Source organism: Chelmon rostratus, chromosome 10 (assembly GCF_017976325.1).
Source record: "Chelmon rostratus isolate fCheRos1 chromosome 10, fCheRos1.pri, whole genome shotgun sequence".
Taxonomy (NCBI): Eukaryota; Metazoa; Chordata; class Actinopteri; order Chaetodontiformes; family Chaetodontidae; genus Chelmon; species Chelmon rostratus.
Genome location: NC_055667.1, coordinates 14,298,210 through 14,309,879, shown reverse-complemented (window position 1 = coordinate 14,309,879; position 11,670 = coordinate 14,298,210). Strand labels below are relative to the sequence as shown.

The 11,670-nt window shown below is 43.2% G+C and overlaps 1 protein-coding gene across 1 annotated transcript; it reads right to left on the bottom strand.

Moving 5' to 3' along the window:
- Positions 1–229: 229 nt before the first annotated feature.
- acvrl1 (activin A receptor like type 1) lies at positions 230–11,535 on the bottom strand. Its single transcript, XM_041945471.1, has 10 exons — positions 11,010–11,535; positions 6,274–6,345; positions 4,902–5,138; positions 4,344–4,549; positions 4,150–4,249; positions 3,920–4,066; positions 3,520–3,795; positions 2,625–2,822; positions 1,621–1,751; positions 230–1,323 (listed from the first exon to the last, which is right to left on the bottom strand). The coding sequence occupies exons 2-10, from the start codon at positions 6,341–6,343 to the stop codon at positions 1,177–1,179; spliced, it is 1,512 nt and encodes a 503-aa protein (XP_041801405.1). The 5' UTR covers positions 6,344–6,345; positions 11,010–11,535; the 3' UTR covers positions 230–1,176.
- Between the last annotated feature and the right edge of the window lie 135 nt (positions 11,536–11,670).

The following is an 11,670-nucleotide window of genomic DNA, read 5'->3' as shown; positions in this document are numbered from 1 at the left end:
TTCTGATTATGCTTCAGTGTTATGATGAAATCTTGGTTTTACCTTGTATGTTTAATACGTCTGAGATGGTGCAATGCAAATGAAAACACGATTGCAAAACCGATTACACCATAAATCTCCTAAGGTGAGCTGCATTACTGTTTGTCTGTTATCTGATGACCTCTACTGGTCAGTGAACGAATTGCAGACATCAGTGGCACAAAACAGCATCCACAGCGCAAAACAGTCGAAAAATACAATCCTTTATTCTCCACATACAATATTACATGTCTGTTTGTGAATTCCTTTACTGACCATAGTTATGGTGATGGTACATCTTAGGCCTACAGAAATGTAAAAAAATAATTGTGTTGTAAAAAAAAGTATATAAATGTGTCTCATTGTTGAATAATAGAAAATACTTTGAAATGTATTTACAATAAAATCAGCGGTGATACAAGCCAACAGCTTCAATACTGTTAGAATATGTACAACTAAATAGCTCAATGTGCCTGTGTGCAGATGGTAAATACTCTCTCTTACTTATTCTATATAAGTTAAATATGCTTCCACAACAGGTAATGTGCTTTGGTATGAGCATGTTACTACTCAAATATTTCCTGTGTTCACAGTAAAAGAACGAGTCCTCTGTGACTTTCTGTGGCTTTGGTCATTATGGGAAAACCGGTGAGTGCAATTGTACTGAATGTCAGAGAAAAAACAGAATTACAACCTCAGAAACAGGATGAGTAATTGTGCAAGATTTTCCTTTCTGTCATGATGATGGGGGACACAATGATTAAAACCCTGCGTGTGCACAGCCTGTGAATTGTTTGGTTAATTATTCTATTGTAGAAATATCTGAAAAGTTTTACCAGCTGAACATAACAAAAAGAAAAATACCTTGATAAATATTTTTGGTCTTAATACTGTAGTTTTCTTTAGGGGGCACCAGGAGAGAATATGGTAGATGAAAATGGGCTATGTTATAAAAAACAAAAAAAAAAACAGCCCTGGGTGTGAGCCAGTCTAGACACTACTGTTCAAAGTCATATGATTTTAATATAATGCAGTGACTGTGTGAGTCATTAGCTCAAAATATGCTAATGATATGCACCTTGTGCTGTTGGAATGTGGTGCAAAAACCCCTTCTGGGGTTTTCAATCTTTTGTTCCCGTTTCATCCCGTTGCTCTGGTCTAGATGTCCCACTTAAGTTTCTCGATGCTGAAGTCGCTGTCGTGGTCCAGCTTGGAGAGAGTCTTCCTCACCCGCAGGGCTGTGAGGCGGGCCTGTGGGCTCTGGTACCAACATTCCTTCATGATCTTCACGATGGCCAACAGGATCTACGACACACGGAGACAAATGTAAAATACCACCTGGCCAGCACAGTAGAATGCCAACATGTTCCATACTGTTTCTGTTTAAGCACCATACGGCCATTATTATGTGTCCTATCGTGTGTGTACTCCTTTACTGTATGTACCGATGCCTCCATATCTGTGTAAATTCGAGAACGTGTGGGTGCTAAAGCTTAGAAGTTGTGATAACCTGTAGTGTGATTTTTACAGTACAGGAAAATTTAATTGCACTTGTGTGTGTATGGAACTGTGTGTGTTTTTGTGTGTCATCAGATGGCCTACAGGATGGGAATGGAGCCTGTTGTGAAGACTGGGCCTCTGCTGGTCCACACACACCACCTTCTTCATCTCCTCAAAGCTGGGATCTAAGGGCACCAGGTCAAAGAAGGGAGGACGGTACTCTTCCACGATCCCTAAAACAATCCAAATGAAGAGGGAAAAAGTCATACAGAAGAACAACAACTAAACAGTCTCAGTTGTGGGATTCAGTGGGGTGCTCAGGCGACAAAATGCAGGCCGTAATGTTAAAATAAAGAAAACTCATCATCAACATCTAGTATTAAATCACAAATTTATCTCCTCATACATTTACAGAGCATATGAATTTCTCTTCAAACATGGCCTGAAATAACACACTTGAAAGCTGAGATAGTCGGCAGTGGGAGTTTTGTAAAGTATGTTTGACTCAACAAGAGGCCAGGGAAAGATATCACTTCCCTGGAGACTACATTGGGATGGAGATCCGCAAGGCCTGCTCAATGTGTGTGTGTGTGTGTGTGTGTGTGTAGTCCTTTGGGTGAGGACACACACGCAAAGTTATGAAAGTCTATCCATCTGGACTGAGCATGCGTGTGCACGCGTGTGCGCACGGTCGTCTGTGCATGGATGTGTGTTTGCATCTTCAAACTGTGTGCACGGGCATCTGGACTATGTACAAGTGAGTGCTGACACCAGATAAGACTGTTTATAATTACTGCAGCGCTAATCATGAGAGAGGATAGTAGAGACAGACACAGACTATGAAAACACTGGAGTGCTGAGAGACACGGGGCTAACTGCCTTTAACTGTGTCCTCTACCAGAGCCAGGCAGGCGTGACAAAGAAAACACATTCAACATGATGGGTCTGAGTGGACGGGTAACACATCAAATCATAAAATATCTGTTGATATATACATGCATGTGTTCCATTTTCGTCCTGAAGTTTAAATGGGTACACGCTAAAATATCTCTGCAAATAACTGTAATGGCATAACATTCAGAAATACTCGGTTGTTATCTCCTTACCATTGACGATGGTCCTGCGGGTAATTTCCCAGAAGACCAGGCCCAGGGCCCAGATGTCGGTTTGCTTGTAAGACTCAAAGACGTCCATACGAATAGTCTCATCCAGCACCTCGGGGGCCATGTAGCGCTTGGTCCCCACACGAGGGTTGTTGCCCACATCAAGGTAGTCATGGGACTGAGAGTGTATCACAGCCAAGCCTGAGGAGAAAGCAGACATAGAGCACAGATACAAACTTATTAAAATCAACATGACGTTTTGGCTCAACACATTGGCTGGATTTCCATAAAGACAAATTGCAAATTTTAAACAAATTTCAAGAAAATCAGCAAAAGGAAATGCGAATGAATGCTTGTTGCCATCCACTAGTTATGCAATTATTAGGAGTTGGTTCATATGATAAGCAGTAGGTGGCACTAATTCTCCAGTCATAAAACCATTACGCCATCACTGGCGAAGCGGGCCCAATATAAAGACATAATTAAAAGAGTCAAGCTGTAAATCAAGTTAAAAAAAAAAGAAGAATGATGAAGACACTTTTCTAATTTGTTTCATTTGTTTTAATCTCTAGAAAACAGCTTCTTCTTCTCTCAGAGCTGAAACAGCTGATCGGTCATGTGAGTTATATGTTTGCTACACCAGAACTTATTTGAAAAAGGTGCCCCAATCTCCCGTAAAGCGAAACAACCCTTTTTCAGAGAAGGCAAAAACACTTAAATTAAACTAAATTGAGGATGGTTCTATAGAAACGTTGTGGTTTCCATCAACACTTTCTAATGCAATAAAAACACACACTGATATTAATTCTAACTATAAGCACAAGGTGGAATCAGATACAACTAGAGCTCTAGCGGATTAACAGTGATCTCGCAGTCCTTGCTTCTGCACAACCCTCACCTAGGTCGGCGATGCAGCACTGCCCGTTGCGCTTTACCAGGATGTTTCTGCTTTTCAGGTCTCGGTGTGCGATGGCCGGCTTTTCCTGGGAGCTGACAATCTCAGTGTGGAGGTGGACCAGGCCACACGCTACAGATAGGCACATCCTCAGGCAGCTCTCAGGCTCCAAGCTGCTGTACTGCAGGAAGTCATAGAGTGAGCCCAGCTCATGGAAGTGGGTGACGAGCCACAGCTGGGTACTGGAATTCTTGGATGTCATGTCAGAGGCTATGAAACCTAAAGCCAGAATAGGACATCGTTATTTCCATGTATGTCTTTTGACTGATGCCGGTAAAATGATACTGCATCTTTCTCTGCCTCTCATGAATCATGTTTTTGGAACCTAAACCTGCTGCCGTACCCAGTATGTTGTCGTGTCGCAGCTGTACAGTATTGTAGATCTCCGTCTCTCTGAACCAGGACTGCTCGTCCCTAGAGGAGAAGATCTTGACAGCCACACTCTCTCCCATCCAAGTTCCCCTCCACACTTCCCCATACCTGCCTTTACCTGGGAACAGAGTGACACAATTACACACCTGCAAAGTTATACACAGAACAAGGTAAAGGAGAGCAGTGAGGAAGGAGACTGACCGACACACTCGACAAGTGAGATCTGTCTGGCCATAGTCCGCTGGACCAGATAGGGCAGCCCTGTCCCACTTCCTGATGTACAAAACTCATCAAAGATATCCTGCAGACAGAAATGCAGAAATAATCCATACGTGAGAACCAAAAATCTTGAGCATCTTTTGATAGTGTTGTGTCAAACATCACACGTCTCTTACGCCGTATGTGGGGTCATCTCCATTCGGGACCTTGAGCATGGTGGCGTCATGGTCTTCAGTGTGTCTCGGTTTGCAGAGTGCATGTCGGAAGCGCAGGAACAGCACCAGGCCACACACAATGGCAGTCACGATCAGCAGGAGCAAAGACACCGTGATCCACAGCTCCGGATGACTGAGTTCTGGGGGCTTTGTTGTCGACTCTCCATCTGGACACACATTCAGGCACAACACACATCTTTGAGTTTGTGAAACCAGTTGGAAACATTTCAGTACTTTCAGTGATGTATTTTGGAAATATTTAGTAACATGACATTCAGTGCATCATCCGTTCCAAAACAGGAAAGCCACAGAGAATCAATTTGCTGACCACAAGAGGGAGCCAGTTACTATCTGGAGGGAAGTTTTGACTCTCATTAGTACAAAGAAATGCAGGATGTGCACTGAACTGTGAGATGAGCTGAAATGACACTAAACTCTGAGGCTCAGTTCCACAATGCTCATTCAAGATTAACGGATGTGATGTCAAAATATTGTAAAGCGATGGCTTTGGGTACTGACTAATGTTTGGAGGCGGCGTGATGAACTCGTTGCACTGATTCTCGTGGCAGCAGTGGACAAAGAAGCGCTCAAAGGAGGTGAAGCACTGCTCCCTGTAGTTAGCCCTGGAGAAACAGCCCCTCTCCTCACTGCCGTGCACCCAGGTGTAGAAGCAGATGTCACCTCTGCAAGTTCCATTCACGCATGTGCCTTTGTTGTTCTCGCATGTGCACAGCAGCTTCCCATCGTCTTCAGAGTCTGAAGCACAAAGAGGTACACACAAGTGTTGACAGCACACATGTGACACAGGCGCAAATCATCATCAAACATACATGCATGTGCACATGTAATTGTACAGTCTCCCCAGTCAATAATCCATTGAGAAATGTAACAAAGATGACTGATTGGGGCAATGTAAAAACAAAAAAAAAAGCAAAGCCAAACGCACTCCCAATCATTATTTAAAGATTGGTAGTGAAGCGATAAACTATACTTGTAAAGAAACCTTGGCTTCCTCAAGGGTAAACCCTAGCGGTAATAGAAAGAGATGTTAACGACATTTCCTGGCAGCCACAAGGCACCAATTAGATGAGAGAGGCTGTGTGGTTAACCAGGAGAGGTATTTTTGGTTTGAAATTATATAGTACACAGTGTGTCTGAATCCAAGTAACAGAAAAACGAATCAACAGAAAATGAAAAGTCCGAATGACTAAATGAAGCGGCGTTCATGGTGATTAGGGTACTTTTCTATCCTAAACTTTTCAAGCCTTGGCGTTATGGTGCTGAAGATTTTCTTTGTTTCTCTGACTTATAATAGAGGTACACTGATGATCAATGTGTGTTTAAGAAGTAATGACCAGGTCAGCCTGAAGTCAAGCTGCACAGCATTTAAGTTAGTGTCTACACATAGTGCGTGTGCATGGAGAGGTGAAAAGACCTGCATCAAAGGCATCCTGAAACAAAACCCTGCAGAAAGAACATTAAACCTACAAATGAGTAGAAAAGTAAGAACCCCTCTGTCGTGCATTTTAAAAGGGACTGTTTGTTAAAGTTAAAGTTAAGTTAAATACTCCTGAGCCTTTTAGCTGTGGTTTGGTCGTTGCTTGTTTACTTGGACTCTGCATTTCCTACCGGGTAGGTGGTTACACTCTGCCTGTATGAGCTTGTTGGAAATAGCAGCCTATTGATTTACACTGGAGGGCTGGTGAGAACCGTGAGACTGGACCAAACTGTCTATATGTGAGTTCCAAGAAAGAACGAAAAGCTGCAATTGACTCCTTTATATTAGAGTCATGTGATTCAGGGACAGTATCCAAAGCTTCCTTTAATAGAGCTTTAATTGAACAGAACAAAGTGAATGCTACACATTTCCCACATTTGACCATTAACTCACCTGCATGGATAGCAGAGATCCACAGAAGCACCCCAGCTAGCACCACCGTGAGCAGAGCAGAGCTTCCCATCTCTGTGAAACAGGAGCAAAATAATCAATAACAGTTAATATAATCAAATGATGATAATGCAGTTAGCGTTGTCTCTTCATTAGGAGACACCATAAAGAGGAACCAGATTTACTTTGGTGAAATATAGAGAAATATTTCCATTTCCCTGACATTTTAACTGCTATGTGTTCGAAATGTACAGACTGGAACCTAATAGCCGTGCCTATGAGGAGTCGAGCAGCGGTTAAAGCCCGAGCTCTTTGGCAGAGGAAGCTATGAGGTCAAAAACAACAGGCCGAGGGCCCAGCCTGTCTGCCTGTGTTGTAATTGCATTGGGTGGGAAAAGGGGGCTTAGGGGAAGGAGGCTGAGACAGCACTCTAGAGTGTTTGTGTGTGTGCGCTGAGACTGCGTGCGGCGCTGTGCTACCCAGGCTCCAGGCCTGCCGACTCCTCGACTACCCTGCTCACAGAGTAAATATTGATGGCTACGCTTCCTGCCATTGAGCAGCCCCACCCGGCTGGCCGGCGAGACTCGGGTCTGCTCATTGTTTAGGGCCGCATTGCTGAGGGTCACGCAAGCCGGAGGGCCGTCACACACGGCTCAGCCTTTGCACTGCTAAAGCACACTCTAGTCTGTAACCTAACACCCAGGTGAGCTTGGACATGTTAGATTTAATTTAAAATAGGATTAAAAAGTGACAAAATGAATGAGAATATTCACAGGCATGACAAAATGTTGTGTTTTTTTTTAGCAATGGACAAATTAGGTGCAATATTTTAGAAACACTGCATAAGCACCTACTTAACAGATCCTACATGTGTTTTTAAATTTTATTATTATTTTTTATTTTATACCACACTGTGCTTAATATGAAGTAGGCCTAAAAAGATGCTCGTTTTAGTGTTGAGCCTCTGTGTTTTTTTATGTTCTGTGCACAATTTTGACTTTTCCTTTTCCATTCTTTGATTTCCTTTTAATCACTTTTTGTAAACTCAACTTCTTTGTTTGCCACAAAGTACTTAACTCTGCCTAAAAATGCAGACAAGCGCACAATAACACACGGACCCACATAAACCCAGAGGTCTTTCTTCATCACTATTTAGTGGCAGTATTCCTATCAACATAAAAAGCACATCTTGGAAATGCTGTTGTGTTGAGAGGTGTTGCGAGTTAGGAGCGGTGTGGTTGGCTAAAGTGGTTAGGCGCCATTTAAGTTCATGAGCTGGAAGCTTCTTCAATCGACAGAGTGCGTGGAGAAAGTGACACCTGCAATCTGTATTACATGCAACACCTGAGGTCTGTCCTGTAACCCCTGAGGTGGGTGGGCTTGATCCTAAATCTCAAATGTGTGCAATTGGAGGGACTGAGTTGGGCTACGTGCACTCAGACACACGAGACAGTTGCCACGGAGGCTGACTGAAGACCAGAGAGGACACGAGATGCTTCTTTGGGCTGTCACCTACAACCAGGTTAAAACCACAGACACTCACTTCCTGTGATACATTATTCCTACCCTGAAGGCAGACTTTCGTGTTGAGAGAAAGTCAACAAAAATATTCAAAACGAGCTTGATATAAGATGCACATCATAAAACTGGACTGATGGCCACACAGGTGAGAGCAGGGACTGTTCAGTACACTCACAGTAGGATGGGAACACCATCAGTACTGTATGTTTCAGGTTGTAATATGTGATTAATAAGTAATGCCAATATAACTGCACTCCTCTGGTTAAAAAAAAAATAAATTAAAATTACTGGCTTCAGAAATATGAAATTCTATACAAAAGTGCATTTGTATTTTTGCCTTTTTTATACAATATTGTTAGAAATGCCTCTCTGGTTGTTTTATAGCTTAAATAATAAGGACAGTCACATGACTGCATATTTTAGATACGATCTTTGCTATCAGTTACCAAATCATAACCCTATTTACAAATCAAAAAAGCAAGCACTGAGCTGTGAACCAAATTTCATCACTGTATCAGACACACGTACAGTCCTATCCACATATAAATTAACATGGAAGTATGGTTTCTAAAACGGGCAGATTAGCCATTACCTGCTGTAGGTGAACAGTGGAGCATGTTTTATCATCAACACATGATCTTTTAGACACATTTATCCTACCTCACATCTCACAGCAGATAACCCGTGACCTGCACACATCTGGCACTGAAACATGCACATGTCAGCATGAAACAACGGATATCCTCCTTTAGTTTTGATGCATCTAGCCACATGTATTTAAGTACAAACAGGAAGCCATCACACAGTCATTTCATTCAATCACTGAGGAGAAACCACAGGGCTGAACGGGTTTTGAATTAGTATCTGTCCTTTACACTTTTGACACTTCTTTTGTCTGCTTTTCCTTATTTTCCAACCCAAACGAGAGCATGTTCTGAGTTCCCCATATTATCATCAAATCTAATGTGAAAATCTGTGTAAGATTCAGTTACTTCCATTTCACAAGACAAATCTGATAAAAATGTCTGGCCAGCTATCTTTAGATTTCCTCTCATCTGGGTTAGCTGCCAGGCCCCAGCTCAACGCATGAGAACTCACTGCACTCAGCTCTAACTCGCTAAAACCGCAAGCCATATTTCACCAAAATGAACGGAGCACTTCCTGTGTCACGCAGCCCTCCTGTTAGTGGTGGTTAATCTGTGGATCCAGCGGAGGGCTAGCCTAAACAAAACTCCACCCACAGAATTTCTCTAGCTATCATTTTTATCGTCCACAGGGTGCCGACGTAGGAGAGAAGCGGTAATCACATCCTTCATCGTGGGCATCCTGACTTTAGACTCCAGAACACTTCCTCTCTGAGCTCTCTCCTGTTTGTCTCCATTCCGCTACACCCCTGTGACCCAGGGGGAAAAGATCAATTGTCATCTCTTCCTCTCATCTACAGAGCTTTGACTCAGGGAGGCAGATCTCTCATTCCATCTGGATGACTGTGTGGTTGCAGCGGTGGATGGTGGGGGCACGGCATAGCACAGCAGCTTCCCACAGCCCCTCCGCCGGGGCCTCATCACACCGAAAAGCCCTATGACTCTGTCTCTGGAAAGTAACTTTAAGCAGTGTTACTGTAAAAAGCTGCTATCATGTGGTTTAAATTCACATCCATCAGACTCAGTTCTTCTTTCATGCCACACATTTAAAACGCCTGCGTTCTGAGTGTGTTTTAAGTGGTAAAAGCCTAAATCTGTAATCCAGTGATTGTGACTGTCTGCTAGTTACAGCGACAGACTGATTGTATCTTCATTTTCACAGACAAAGCTGGGCTGGGCAGGCTTTATGGCTCACTTGCTGTCTGCATGCTCTCACATGCATACAGTGAATGCATGTCTGGGGAAGAAAGGGACAAAAGTACCTCAGACATACTGTGCACACAAATTGGTCTTTGCTTCCAAAGAAGAAGAAAGAAATAACAGCAGTAACTACATGGAGGTTTGGGTATGAGAATGAGTGAAACATTCCCGATGTCACGGACCAACAACAGCAGCAACCACCTGGAAAGAGGTGACTTCCATTACGGCCTATACACAAGAAAGGCAAATGCCTCACCTATGTGTGTGTGTGTGTATTTGTGTAGGATGGGTGAAAGAGAAGAATCACAGCTAAGATCTGCATCTGTAACATCTGCATCTTACAGATGCAGATCTCACATCTCCAGGAAATATGCAAATTATGCACATTTAAAGAGGTATTTCAGACCAATGTGCTCTTCCTGTGATGCAGGAAGTATTTAGGTCCTTTACAATACGAGCAAAAGTCCTGCATTCAAAATCCTCATGAAGTCAAAACACATATGGTGACCAAATGTGGCTGCTGACGGTACCAAAAGTACTTATTAAGCAGCAGAACGAGCCCTGGCAGTATTATGTTATTCTGCATGAAGATTTAGGCAGCAGTTTAAAGCTACAGCTGTTTGAGGAGGAGTTATTTTTAACGACTTTAAATCCTGTTTGGTTGTTTAAAGTATAACAATTCATATTTATAAGAAGTCACAGGTGTTGTATGTAAAACCCTGATCTGTAAGAGTGACTCGATTTGACTGGATTTTTGAGGCCGATACAGATATTTCAGAATTAAAAAAATATGCTGTAATTGCATCAGCTGAGTCTATTTTAACATAATATAACATCATATGTTTGATTAGACTCCCGTTAAGAATTATGACTGGGATGTACTAAAAGCACAGTACAAAAATATTTTTGCCATTTCTGTACTGCATTTTCTCTTCACACATCAGTCTTGATATGATACACATCTGCAATAAGCATTGACCATTGACCAATTGATCAGCTCTATCGATTTATCGGTCTGCTTACCTCTTAAATGTAGTGGACCATAAGTGAGCAGGATCAAATAGAAACACTCAAGTTAAGCACATACACCTCAACCTTGTACAGCACCTGAGCAGGCTAAATGTACTTTCAAGCACTTCCCTCCTCTGGAGTCTGCAGATATGTCTCTGTTAGTAAAGTGTGATGTTGCAGAGGACAGTGGAGCTCGCTGCTGGTAGCCTGTCTTTGGGTCAGGTAGGCCACTTCTCGACACCTGTCGGGTTCACATCTGGAAACACGTGGGCTGACATATGGCGCTGTCAAAGGTGACTTAGCCCTGAGCGTTAGCTACAGTTTTACAGTTTGTAGTTTGTGATCGCAGCTTTCACCACCTACCTGTTTCCTGCTCGGCTTCTAGCTTAACAGCCGCACGTCTCCCATAGCAAAGTGTCCCTCAGTGGCCAAAGTATTTCAGGTAAAAGTGCGTCTAACACGCGTCTGGCTCCGTTTGAAGAGTGGAGGGAAGTCACTTCTCAAAGGCAGAGGCTTCATCCAGACAGCTCACATCCTTTCCTGCTTCGGCGACGAACCAGCCGCCTTCTCGTCCGCACTTTTTCCCCTTTTCTCCAAAAAAATAAATAAAACTCACTCCTTTAAAACGTGGACAAAAAGTGAAAGGTGGTTGAAAAAGAGAGCAGGCAGCTGTGGGCAAACGGCGGGCTGTGGTCTATCTCATCTCGGTCCAAATCTGCGCTGATAAACTGACAACACGGACCATCGTCGTCGGTCTGGATCCAGCCCAAACTCCTTCCGCTCCACAAGTCAGGGCTCCCAAACATTAAGCTACAACACGCTTTTTAGCTGTCTGTCCTGATCTAAGGCGAGATTACATATTTTTAAAACGCGTACGGCGTCGTCCCGCCCCTTATTGTCCCGTCCCGACTCTGTTCTGGCTGGAATGTGTTCTCATAGCGGTTTTCCTGTTCCTCGCTGAACCTCATTTTCCTCTTTCCCCTGCGGACTGCTGTGTGAGCTGCTGCACTGACAGGAATGTGCC